Genomic DNA, 14,192 nt, shown 5'->3' on the forward strand with positions numbered 1-14,192 from the left:
ATGGGCAGAAGATCTGAGTAGATATTTTTTCAAAGAAGACATACAGATGGCCAATAGTTACAGGAAAATATGTTGAACATCATTAATCATCAGGTAAATGCAAATTAAAACCATGATGAGATATCACCTCACACTTCTCAGAATGGCTATTTTCAAAAAGACAAGAGATAACAAGTGTTTGTGAGGATGTGGAACAGGAACCCTCTTGCACTGTTGGTGGGAATGTAAAGTTGTGCAGCCACTATGGAAAACAGTATGAGGGTTCCTCAAAAAATTAAAAATAGAACTACCATATGATCCAGCAATTCTACTTCTGGGTATTTAGCTGAGAAAATGAAAACACTGACTCAAAAAGATATATACACCCCTATATTCATTACAGCCTTATTTACAACAGCCAAGATATGGAAGCCACCTAAGTGTCTACTGTTAGATGAATGGATAAGGAAAATGTGATATACATACAACGGAATGTTATTTAGCCATAAAAAGAATGAAATCTTGCCAATTTTGACAACATGGATGGACCTCACTGACATTATGCTAAGTGAAATAAGTCAGACAGAAATACAAGTACCATATGATCTCTTAAAAGCTGAAAATATAAATCCCAAACTCATAGATACAGAGAAGTGACTGGTGGTTGCCAGAGGAGGGGGTTGTTGTTGGTGGGGGAATAGAAGAAGGTGTTGAAAAGATACAAACTTCCATTTATATAATAAGTCCTGAGGATGTAATGTACAACATGCTGAGTATAGGTAGTAATACTGTATTACATATTTGTAAGCTGCTAAGAGAGTAGATTTTAAAACTTCTCATCACAAGGAAAAAAAAATTTTAACTATGTGAGGTGATGGACGTTAACTAAACTTACTGTGATAATCATTTTGCATTATATATAAATATACATACATTGGGCTTCCCTGGTGGCGCAGTGGTTGCGCGTCCGCGTGCCGATGCAGGGGAACCGGTGCTAAGAGAGTAGATTTTAAAACTTCTCATCACAAGGAAAAAAAAATTTTAACTATGTGAGGTGATGGACGTTAACTAAACTTACTGTGATAATCATTTTGCATTATATATAAATATACATACATTTATCAAATCATTATGTTGTACACCTAAAACTAATGCTATATGTCAATTATATCTCAATAAAACTGGAGGGAAAAAACCAACCAGACAACTGATTGCCTGTTCCCCCAAAATGTGAAATAAAGACTTAAATGTGCAAAAGGTCAATGTCACCAGCAGATCTTTACAACAAGAAATGTGAAAGGAATGTAAAGGCAGTCAGTCTTTGAAGCCAAAAGAAAATGATACCAGATGGAGGTTTGGATCTACACAAAAGAGTGAAGAGCACCAGTAGCGGTAACTATATAGATAAATTATATAAAGACTTTTACCTCACTATTTATATCTCTTTAAAAGACAATTGAATATATACACTACTATGTATAAAATAGATAACAAATGAAAACCGACTGTATAGCACAGGGAACTCTGCTCAATGCTATGTGGTGACCTAAATGGGAAGGAAATCCAAGGAAGAGGGGATATACGTATACGTGTGGCTGATTCACCGCTGTACAGCTGAAACTAACACAACATTGTAAAACAACTATATTCCAATTAAAAAAAAAGACGATTGCTTGAAGCAAAAATAATAAAAATATACTTCTGGTTTTATAACCTATATACTGGTGAGATACATGACAAAAATATCACAAAGACTAAGAGAGAAGAATGGAAGTATATTGTCAAAAAGTTCTTACACTATGTGTAAAATGGTGTATTGCTTAAAGATAGACTGTGATAAACAGTATAAACTAAAGTAAAATAACACAAAATAAGGTAACTAATAAGCGAAGAAAGGAAGTAAGGTGAAATTATAAAAAAGTTTTCATTAGTCCACAAGATAGAAGAAAGAGAGGAAAAAAGGACCAAAGGACAGATGAGACCATAGCAAGATGGTAGATTTAAAGCAACCATATCAACAATTACATCATACGTAAATGTTGTAAACCACAGATCAGCAAAAATTTTCTTAAAGGCCATATAGTACATATTTTACCTTCGCAAGTTATAAAGTCTCTGTTGTCACTACCTAACTCTGCTGTTGTAGCACAAAAGCAGCCACAGTCAATACATAAAGAAGTGGATGTGGCTGTGTTCCAATAAAACATTTACAAAAACAGGCAGCATAACAGGCCATAGTTTACTAGTCCCTTGTTTACCTCAATTCAAAGGCAGAAATAGATTGGGGAAAAAAGCAAGACCTAAATATATGCTGCCTACAAAAAAATATTTTAATATGATACCCACCGATTAAAAGTAAAAGGATGGAAAAAGATATACCATGATAATATGAATCAAAAGAAAGCTGGAGGGCCTATGTTAATATTAGCCAGAGTACATCTAGAGAGCAAAAGGAGGGATAGGGTGCAAAGAGAGTCAGCAAGCAGAAAGATGGCTACATCTTCCGCCAAATGGATCAGGTTGCCAATACGTATTTCATTGCCAGACTCCTAGGAACGAGGCCAACCAAATAAGACAGAAAAGGACTTGTCGAACCTCCTTCATGTGGGTGTGCCTTTAGCCCTTGCTACTGTACTAGAAGGGTTGAAGGAGCTAGAAAGAATGGAGGAATCCTAAGCTTCTTTCTGAGAGGCAGGAAAGAATAGTTACTAACAGTGTGGGCTCTTGTGTCAGACTTCCTGAATTTGAATCTTAATTTTACCATTTACAAACCGAGTGAGAGTGAGTGAGTTCCTTAATCTCTTTTAATCTGGAAAATGGGGATAAGATTTGTACCTTATGGGCTTCCCATGAGAATTACATGAGTTAATACATGTGAAGCATTTAGTACAGCACCTGGCACTTAGTCAGTACTTAATAAATGTGAACTATGATGATGACATTGATGTTGCCAACCACTGTGGTATTCCTTTGGAGAAAATGAAGCACAGTACCCTGTTTGTGCAACAATCTTTAAGTTGACACAATGACCCCCATCCTCTAGGAGTAAAATGTTCTTAAATATAAGTACCATTTGGAAAATAGATAACTAATAAGGACCTCCTATATAGCACAGAGAACTCTACTCAATACTCTGGAATGAACTGTATGGGAAAAGAATCTAAAAAAAGAGTGGATATATGTATATGTAAAAAAATGTACAATTTGGGGTGGCATGACTTAACCCAGGTGAATAAGGAAAAACTCAGTTTTCCACATTTCCCCTCTACTCTCACACTCCTACAACACACAATACTTCTGACACTAGATGTGTGGGAGTTTTCTCCCACTATGAAATTCTTGGATACTGGTTGGTGTCTTAAAATTCAACTCAATTCCGACATTATCTACCTGGAGATAGCATGAGAGCCCACAGGATAAAGGCTCAGTCCTACAAGGTTGCCCCTGCTTCAGATGCCAATTGCAAGTCCACGTTGTTACCTGTGCTTCTGACTAACCGGCTATAGATCAGAAGTTCCAATGACTTCCTCCTTGGTTTTGATTAATTTGCTACAGCATCTCACAGAATTCAGAGAAACATTTTCCTTACTAGATCACCAGTTTATTATAAAATGATAAAACTCAGGAATAGCCAGTTGGAGGAGAAGCATAGGGCAAGGTCTGGAAAAAGGACTTGGAGCTTTCATGCCCTCTCTGAGGGCACCACTCTCCCCAAATCTCCACATGTTCACCAACCCAGAAGTTCTTGAAACCCTGTCTTTTTGGTTTTCTTATGGAGACTTCATTATACAGACATGACAGATTAAATTATGCCTACATAATTAAATCATTGGTGATCAATTCAACCTCCAGCCCCTCTCCCCTCCCCAGGGGTTGGTGTGGGACTGAAAGTTCCAATCCTCTAATCATGGTTGGCTATAACGGCAACATGCCCCTATGCTATGTTACCTGGGGGCTTTCCAAAAGTCACTTCATTAACAACAAAAGACACCTTTATGGCTCTCATCACAGGAAATTCTGAGGTCTAGGAGCTCTGTGCCAGAAAGGAGACAGACCAATATATATTTCTTATTATAAATCACAAGATCACACCAGGTTTCAGCAACTTGAAACCAGGTGTAGGTGAAATCCGGCCCACACCTTTTTTGTGCAGTCTGCAAGCTAAGAATGCTTTTCACGTTTTTAAATAGTTAAAACCATTTTGTGACACATGAAAATGATAACATTCAAATTTCAGTGTCCGTAAGTTGTATTGCAATCAGCCATGCTCACTCATTGGCGTATTGTCTGTGAGTGTTTTCAGCCACAACAGCAGAGTTCAGGAGTTGCAACAGTTCAGAGACCACGTGCCCCACAAAGCCTAATATATTTATTATCAGACCTTTTACAGAAAAAAATTTGCCAGCAAGCTTGATTTAATGCATCCTTGAACTTCCCCTTTGTTTCTAAATGACCACAAACACTCCACAAACTGCAACTTGGAAACTGCTGACCCAGATATCTCCATCCCAAATGGCAGAGTCCCAATCTTTCTCTGGCCAGGTGCTCACCTGGGTATAGCGGCTTTCTTCTGTTGGGAGTTTAATCTTCTTTGGAGCTTGGCAAAAAGCTTCTTTGGAGCTGATCTTCAAGTCCGGGGTCTGGTCCTCAGATTTTTCTGCCCTTCTACTGCAGGAGACAAGAGCCTCTTTGTGAGCTGCTAAGAAGGTGCTGGGCTTTCCCACATAGATTTCTGTTGGCAATTAATTGCTCTCAGCTTTTTATTATCTTTTTCCTTTTAGAGGGTCAATCAAGCTTAGCAATAGCCACCTGATTTCATTATCCTTTTAGTCCCTATTTCTCCATGATCTCAAACACCTGATATAAAACATTAGCTGATGTATTCCTTTCCACTGCTATACCGTGCCAGCTTCCCACCAATGAAAGTTCTAACGATTGGACCACCACATTGTTCCAGTGTGCTCAATCTACTGTCAGCCATGAGGTCCTTATTGCAAACAGGGTGGTGAAGCACTCAGCTCCAAAGCCCCATCAGTGGCTTCATTCTGGGACCACATATGGTTAGGGTTCCCAGATTTGATAAATATAAATACAGGACTCTCACTTAAGTAAGAATTTTGGAAAAACAAAATTTTAGTGTAAGTATATCTCATGCCTTATCTGGGACATATTTATACTAAAAAAATTGTTGTTCTTTATCTGAAGTTAAAATTTAGCTGGGCATCCTGTATTTCACCTGGTAACTCTACAACAGATTGGGTTCCTCAGGAAGCAAACTCTGAGATGGAGTTTAGCTAGTAGGATGTCATTAAGGAGTGCCCTTGTTATCAATACCTTTGGAAGGATTGGAGGAGAAGGAAGCAAGAGGACAGAAGGAAAAGTCAGTCTGTGATGCAGGTCCAGTGACAGATTTGGCTGAGCCCTGGGGATCTCTGGCACTAAAATGGCCCTTTAGAGTAGTTCCAAGCTGGGCTGAGTTGCCCAGGCCCTTATACTCACACTGATCTGTCATTGGATGAGGGAGTGCTTTCTGGGTGGAGGGGATCTCTGCAGACGAGGCAATTCCTGAAGGGGCTGACGGCTGAAGGCTATATGCCAACAGCACTCCCAGCACCAGGGGCAGAAAGTCTTTCCTGAAGTGTTATCCATGTAGTGAGTGCATCACAGTGTCTACTATGCTTGGAGAGAGGATTAAAACATTGAGCAGAGAGAACAGATGATATTTAAGGACTTTTCCACTTGAGCATCTATGATTAAGTGAAATAATGTGTTCAGATTGCCTAGAAGAGACCATGGCCCATAGGTGGTAAGCACCAGGCAGTAGTTGTGTTGATGTCTCTAAAACTTTGGGCAGGAAGGGTTGTCCAGTGGTGGGGCAGTTTTTAGAGTAACACGTGGCGCTGCTTCAGCATGCTTATCTACCAACAGTCAGAAGGTGATGACTGCTGAGAAATTCCTTGGCGGGGAGTATTCTCTGCCTGACTAGGCTTGATTTGACATTTTCCTCTAGATAGAGCTTTTCAAAAAGGAATGCCTTTTGAAAAAATCTTCAAAGTTAATTATTTTCTCTTTCCTGTTACAGAGACCAGATCCTTCCTTTGAAAGTGGCAGAGTGAGGTGGAAAACATGATCATAAAGTCAGGAAACAGTGTCTCATGTTTACCTTGGCACTTAAGCTGTGATGTTGGGTGAATCTTCTCTGACCTCACTTTTCTAGGCTTTTAAATGAGAGGGTTGGAGTGGGTATTCTGTGAAGGTTCTATCTAGTGTTGACCATTTGTAATCCTGTGATTGTGTAGATGGCCTCTTGGCAAATGAGTTTGGGACACTGACCATGCCAGATTGCTAGACACAAGACTTTAGCAATTTTAAAATTAATTTTTTAGACTTTAGAAAGTAGTTTAACCACCACTTTTCAAGTAGCTCAGTTTTTGAGACTGATCATGGCAAATTGCTTGGAGGGAAAGGTAGGAAGACAAATTAATTTCTTTCTTATTTTAAATCTTAGAGTGAACAGCTATAAGATTGAATATGTTAACATCCCATGCAAGGTCTGAATAGTTCAATTAAAGGGGCAAGGCTATGTTCTTCATGGACTTTTATTTCTTTTTTGCTTTGTATTATTTTAAAGACAAAAGTCATCAGTAGCGCATGCCTGGGCCTCCCAGTAAGAGACACTTCTAGGGAAGGTTATAAAGAAGCTCTGTAGATCAAGGCAGCAGGTCCTTGAATTGTTTTTTCATTATTTGAGGGCAGTTTTATTGTAAATTTGTTGTGTGACTAAGGGACCATTTTTTGGTGACATGAAGTGTTAACTACCTCATCAAACAGACCAATAGATAGAAACTGTTGATGCTGTGCCCCTCACTCATCTCTGCAGCCCTTGAATAAGGCTGTAAGAATAACAGGGTCACTCTGGTTCCCTGTAGGGATGAACTATAAAAGTTGCATTTATAATTTATTAAGAATCATATAATTTTTAGAGCATTTCTCATTTCACAAAGAAAAATCAAAGGAGGTAAGTAGTACTATTATCCACATTTTACATACGAAACAGAGGCTCTGAGGGATTGAGAGACTTGCCCAAATTCACACAAATCCAATTTTAAAAATTTCTTCTTTTTTATTTTTAGCCTAAAAAGTCATGTCCTTTGTAGTTGCCTCACCTAAGACAATAAGTTAGCAAATATTCATTGCATTTATGTCTGTAAGTATCTAGTTTTAGTAACTAGTTGTACCTTTTTCATGTTTTCCTATAGAGAAAACATAGTCCATATCAATGATTTTTTTCAGTATTCAAAAGAGCTAGGAAACTGTGAGAGTTTGAACAGAGGAGCAACAAATATAATTCTACCACAATATTGGTTTTTGGTTGTTATTTTTTCTTTTAAATGTTACATGTAAATTAATAAGAGGTAAAGATAACACTACACTTGTTTCAACATGTGATTGTGTTCAGCAATGATTATTTTTATTGACTAATTAAAGTTAAATAAATTCCAACCAAAGAAGAGACATTCACCATGATTCATTTGTTGTTCAGAATAGCTCAGAATCTGTGGTTACAGATTGGATATTATGGCTTTTAATGCAGTGTGGTACACCAGGTCACAGCAGCTGCATGAAGACCGAAAAGCCTGATCACGAACTTCTCCTTCACATGGTTTGTGATCAGCCAGTCACAGCCAAAGTGTAGTCTGCGCAGCTAGAAAATGACACCTGGTTCTTCAAGCATTTTGGTGTCTCGTTTGACTTTTTTTATCTTGCAAACTTGGAAGGTAAGAGACTGTGAAGGTACCTAAGATCAGAATTCCTCATTTTAAAACTTTTCCCCCAGGACTCTTTCTTTGTCCTAACACCTGTGCTTAGTGATATGTTGAGACCATAACCACCACATGGCTTCAATAGGACACATTATCAGTTTGCAAGAAAATGCTTTGAAATAGGGTTCACCCACATTTGAGGTTGGGAGGGGTGGTTTTATTTACTTTCTGGTGGGAAGCTATCTGCTTTAGTTTAAAGAAGAATTAGAGAATTATCTGGTTTGATTCTGACATCAGAAGTGCAGACATTGGAAAGTGCTTTAAAGTAACTTTGGTTATAAGTGACAATGTAAACTGCCAAAATGATAACTTGACTTAAAAACATTAGGTGGTACATTCTATTTTAGCAGTGAGCTCAAACCTTTCTCTCTCTCTCTCTCTCTTTTTTTTTTAAATCAAACACTGTTTGCAGGAAAGAATGAGTAAAATCTGAATTCTTTTCACTCTGTAAAGACAAACTTGTCACCCTTATTATGAAATTACTCATCTTTGTTTGTTGGTCAAACTCAGTTGTCCTTATATTACTCTGCCATAGCAAAAAAAAAAAAAAGAGAGAGAGAGAGAGAGAGAAAAATCCCAGTATAAACTTTGCTAGTAGTGGTATATGATTCCTTACCAAAAATTAAAGGTGCTAAGATAGCTCAAATATCAAGACTAGGGTTTCTAAAACTTTTTTTCTAAAAGAAATATGTGCTAACTCAATAAGTAACCTCTTTTGGTTGCTACTGTGTATACAATTAGTATTGTATATATTACTATTACAACTATCACTATGAAATTATACACATATTCAGGTCCCCTATGTCCAGAAACAGCAATGCATATTTTTAAATAGTTTAAAAGAAGACTAGTATATATTAAACACATTGATCTTGAACATGAAACTCTATTTTACTTTGTTATAAGACATGAATCTGAAGAGAGTATTTTTTAAAAGCTGTGATGACATGACACAACCAATCTAATTAAAAAGTGGGGAAAAAAGTTTCAAATACCCATTATTTTGAGAACACAACAACAATAAATTCCCTAATAGCTGCCTAGGTTTATTCAGGGTGTGGGGAGATTTAAATATTTAAATCTGTACATCCGCTAAGTTTTAAAATGCTTCTATTAATAACATATAAAACCAGGACTCGGGGCCACTGAGAATCGATTTGGCTCCAGTGGAAAAGTTTCAGAAGCTCTCCCCCCAACACATTCATGTACTCAGTGAGGGCAAGTTGCTGAAAAATCTTTACATAAGTATTTCCCTAGGTCTCTTTCCTGGCTGCAGAACCACAGAAACTTTCCAGATTCCTTTCGACTCTCAGTGGCGCTGCCTGGACCTCAGTGCTGGGCTGAAGGATGTTTGAAGAACTGAATTGGCAGAAAATATGCCTATCTAAGGGCATTTAGGAGCAGGTTAAATTGGATTTTCTCCTTGCATCCGAAGGAACCAGATCACATTCTTTAAAACTAAATTAGGGTGGGCTTCCCTGGTGGAGCAGTGGTTGAGAGTCCGCCTGCCGATGCAGGAGATACAGGTTCGTGCCCTGGTCCGGGAGGATCCCACATGCCGCGGAGCTGCTGGGCCCTTGAGCCATGGCCGCTGAGCCTGCGCGTCCGGAGCCTGTGCTCCGCAACGGGAGAGGCCACAACAGTGAGAGGCCCGCGTACCGCAAAAAAAAAAAAAAAAAAAAAAAAAAAAACAACTATATTAGAGTTAGAACAGTTCATTAACTACTTTTTGGGAGGGCCACTTAATTTTATGCTGTTCTCACCCTTCTTCTTTACCAAAAACTCAAGCCATATAAATGACCACTTTTTCGTCTGGAACAAAACAAAATATAACAAACAGGCTCAGGTGAATAAGCCCTTTCAAGAATCAGGCTCACTTTATATTCTAGATCAGGGGTTGGCAAACTTTTGCTGTAAAGGGCCAGAGAGTAAATGTTTTAGGTTTTTTGGGCTGTTACTCAACTTTCTTGCAGTGATTCAACTCTGCCAGTGTAGAGGAAAAGTAATCATATACTATAATACATAACCAAATGCCTGTGACTGTGTGGAATAAAACTTTGTTTACAAAAACAGACGATGGGCTGGCTTTGGCCCGAGGGTCATAGTTTGCTCATACCTCTTCTAGATAATAACCACGAATGGTGCCTCTCTTCTGAAAACTGCAAAGTGCTTCCCAAGGTTCTCGCCAGAGTAATGCCCACTAGCACAGAATTTACTCTGATAGCAGATCCATATCTGTGGCAGAAGAGCCCTGCAAGACCTGAGGATTCAATGTTTATGACCCAACCTGCATATCAGCATGATCAGAAATTGATAGGAACCTGGAAGGGCCTGTTTCTGTTTCATTAGGAAACACGAGCAGGTAGCTGTTCCTGGCTTTTGCTAATCTTGGAGTGGTAATCAGGAGCTGAGGATAATGGCCACTCTGGTGCTCTGGTGGCAGGTGCAGATGCAGAGAAAGGTAATAAATTAGGAGTAATAAGGTACCTCAGCAGACTTAAGGGGTCAGTGCAGCTTCCAAGGCACCAAGTCATCACTAAGGAATTTGTTGCTCAAGCAATCAGGCTGATCAACTCAGAGGTAAAATTGCTCAGCATGTGGCTAAAAACCAAAAAAACAAAACCAAATATGTAAAAGTTGTGAGAGCAGCAACAGCTAAGAATCACAGAATTCCCTACAACTTGAGGAAATCTTACCAATCATCTTAGCCAGCCCTTTCAAATTACCAGTGGGGAAAACAAAACCTAAAGAGGGAGAGGTAACTTGCCCAGCTAGCTCGTAAAGGAATCACCAAATATCAGCCATTTTTGAGTTCCAATCTGCTATTTTCTCCTACAGAATCTGAATTAAAAGGGGGTCACCAACCATATAAATACCCATGTCATGTGATTATGACAGCTAAGTACCTGACCACCCTTAAAGACAAGTTTTCTATTGGGATATACATGGTACCAGAGAACAGCTGAAATTTACTGAGGGGAATAGAATGCATCCCATCACTGGTTTAATGTAGCTGACAAAAACTGTACAGGATAAAGCATTAAATGTCCATCTTCCCACGAATATAAATTCTGGTCTCTCATATTGTATGATAACATGGCAAGAACAGATGGGGAAGTTCTTAAATCGAAGTTTGCATTGATCTGTTTCCCTCCTAACAAATCAAAGGCAAATGTTATCCTCATATCTTTGGTGTCCGTGACATAGAGGATCCCTTGGGCAATGAAGGCGTTGCCAGCCTTGGATTTGGGGTACGTGGTGTTGATGTGCTTCACCACAGAGAAGGTCCTCTCGTCCAGCTGTGCGACAAGGATGCTCGAGCCATCCACACTGGAAGCATAGATAATCCAAAGGCCCTTTTCATCTACAGCTAAATTGAAGTACGTCTTGGAATTTGCAAAGAGGTATTTTCGATCAAAATACAAGGCATTTTCAAGCTTCAGAGTTTGGGATGTCTCTTTGCCAAATTCAAATCTGAAATGTATAAAAAAGTAGATATGAGCCACCATTTTTGTGGACAAGGGTGGTTTTTTTAGGCTCCTCCATTAAACTGGGGTGGGGCCTGGGATTCTGCATTTCTAGTAAGTTCCCAGGTTGTGCTCATTCTACTGTGCCGTCTGCAGTGCTGTGAGCAGCAAGGATGTAGAGGATGGTGACTACATCTCAGTGTCCACCTACTAGCCCTGTGACCCCGATAAAATTCCTTAACCTCCTGAAGCCTCAGGTGTTTGCTGACCTCCTGAAATGCCCTCTCAAAGTTGTAAGGGGCCTTAAAAGATAATCTAGTCCAGTCGCTTCATTTTACTAATGTGAAAAGGAGAAGTGACTGGCCCAGGAACACAGGTAAGTATCAGAGCCAGAGTTTAAACTCAGGCTTTTGACTCCAAGTTTGGGGGTTCTTCCTCTACTCCATGCTGGAGTTTTAAGACAAAAATTTCACAGGAGGCTCAACGAAGGAAGTCACCAACTGAGAAGCGAAGCAGCAAAGTCATGGCCGTGACGTCATTTTTCTTGTCTGATAAGTGACTGGATCAATTAAGTGACGGCATGAAATCCCATACCCCTCAGCTCCCAGAGGCCGTCTGATTTGGCAGACTCCACATCTAGATCATATCAAAGTGGATTATGATTCAACTGCAGGAATGAAAATTCAGGAACGTTAGGCTAAAGGAAAAGAAAAAACACTAGAGGGCGCCATTGAGCAGCAGCAGAAGTGAAGGGTGTGAAGTTGCGGGTATGCACTGAAACATAGCGAGCTTGAAACCAATCAAGAAACCCTGAAGTAAGCTTGAAAAGAAACAAGAGTGAGGGCTTGAGAAGGCCCTGCTTGCCCATGTCAGCTCTCGGGGTTCTCCTTCCTCTGAATGCCCGGGATTCAGGACTGCCATTGGGTTCCTGACTAGTACTGGCACCTACAACTGCATTCCTTGATGAGGCTTGCCTCTCCCAGCAAAAAAAGGGTCTAATTCCAGTCTGCCTCTCCTTCTCCTCCCAGTCTGTGGCCTGGCACTGGAGCAGGGCCCCAGCATAGGTCTCCTAACCAGTGCCTCACGCAAACTTAGTGTCATTAGAAGACACTCTTTCTTAGGGTGGCCAGTCCTCCTTTGGGCTCATTTACCCCAGAGCTCCCCTCCTACCACCCCATGTAACAGCGTCCCTGGGAGCCACAGGATTGAATGACAACAAATGTCACAGAAAGGAGTGTGTCTGGGTAGAGAGGGCTTCTGAATGGGAGGAGGGTCAGTTATCTTGTTCTGTTAGTGCAAGATGCTGTCCCGATGACGAGGTGGTGCAGAAGCCCAGTAGAGGGGGGTGAGAGGCACAGGAGGGGACGCTTTCAGCCACGGCTGACACGTGTGTCTAATGTGGCTGGTTTAACTGCACGATGTACTAGGAGACCTGCCCTGATCCTAGCCTAGCTCTGCAGCACCAACAAGGTTGTTGAAGCTGGATCTCACAGAGGGAGAGAGAGAAGGGATCCAGTCCTCCCTCAAGATCCTTGTCTCTTGTTTGGAACGACGAGGAACATGGCTTTCGTAACACTGGAATTGTCATTTCAGTGGAGGGTACAGTGGAGGGCTGCAGAGGCTCTGGTCCGCCTTTGCATTTTTAATGAGGACATGGAGGTCACAGGAGGTGGAGTCTCTCCTCTGAGGCCATGAGTAAGTAGGCAGGAGAGTTGGAACTTGAGTTCACTGCTCTCTTGATTTGCCCAAGATGACCCGCTTCTGCCTCTAAAGCCCAGAACTCGACTTCTTCTGGAGCCATGCAGACAACTTTCAGCAATTCTTGTGTGAAGCCAGGAAGCTTGGGCTGCTGCCCTGGGCACCGACTACCTGTGTGGCCACCTCCCCTCCCCGTGGGAAAGCGGAGGGAGCAGGGGAGGTGACCTGGCGAGGGCTCCGTCAGGATGACAGAGTGATCTGAAGGCGGGGACCCTGACTTTGCCTTGCAGTCTCTAGTCCTCGGTGATCTCAGCCGTGACATGAAATTCTTCATACCCAACATTTTTCAGAGCAAAACCGATTTCGGGGTATGATACCTTCCTGCTAGAGGGAGCTGTGGGTTCCGCTGCTTTCCTTTCCCAAAGGATGAGAAAGCTGCTGCTGTTATCACTCCAGGCCTCCTTCTCTCTGGCCCTGACCTTACTCTTGGTGTCCAGACCAGCAATAAATGCAGATATGGGGCTCACTCATCGTGTCCTGTGGTTCATTTGGTCAGCAAACCCTCACTGACCTCTGGCTGTGTGTCACCCCTGGGGACATAAAGATGATGGAACCACAGTCCCTTCCCCTAAGTAGTTGAAGGATGGGCTGTGGGGCAGAGAGGAGGGTGCCAGGGGCCCCAGGGGACTCACCTCACTATGGTGTTGGAGCCTCCTTTGTGGTAGTAGAGAGAGTTGTTGTGAACGGTGTGCCCACAGCCATGGAAATAGTGCGGGAGGTGGATGAGCGTGTAACTGCTGTTTAGCAGTGAGGGCTGGTCCTGGAATTCCTTCACCCTGAGGCCTGCAGGAGGGAAGCCAGCGAAAGGCAATCACAGCTTGGGAGTGAGTCGGGGGAGGAAGTTAAAAGGACGGAAGGTGAGAGTGAGATGTCCTGTAAGGGTCCCTGTCCACTTTCAAGAGTCTCAGGCTCTCAAACACAAAGGCCAATTCTCTTCTATGGATTCCCGAACGCTCTTTTTTTTAGTTTTTTTTTTTTTAACATCTTTACTGGAGTATAATTGCTTTACACTGTTGTGTTGGTTTCTGCTGTATAACAAAGTGAATCAGCTGTACATATACATATATCCCCATATCTCCTCCTGCTTGCGTCTCCCTCCCACCCTCCCTATCCCACCCCTCTAGGTGGTCACAAAGCCCCGAGCTGATCTCCCTGTGCTATTTGG

At 41.3% G+C, this 14,192-nt stretch overlaps 1 protein-coding gene across 1 annotated transcript in view; it reads right to left on the bottom strand.

Annotated features, from left to right (window-relative positions):
* Positions 1–9,566: 9,566 nt before the first annotated feature.
* The window catches only part of GLDN (gliomedin), a 68,566-nt gene continuing 63,940 nt past the window's right edge, over positions 9,567–14,192 (bottom strand). The window contains exons 9-10 of the mRNA XM_007120101.3: positions 13,660–13,810; positions 9,567–11,276 (exon numbers count right to left, since the gene is read on the bottom strand). Coding sequence (XP_007120163.2) covers positions 10,799–11,276; positions 13,660–13,810 — 629 coding nt within the window. The 3' untranslated portion in view covers positions 9,567–10,798. The remainder of the gene's footprint in view (positions 11,277–13,659; positions 13,811–14,192) is intronic.

The sequence above is a fragment of the Physeter macrocephalus genome, chromosome 11 (genome assembly GCF_002837175.3).
Source record: "Physeter macrocephalus isolate SW-GA chromosome 11, ASM283717v5, whole genome shotgun sequence".
Taxonomy (NCBI): Eukaryota; Metazoa; Chordata; class Mammalia; order Artiodactyla; family Physeteridae; genus Physeter; species Physeter macrocephalus.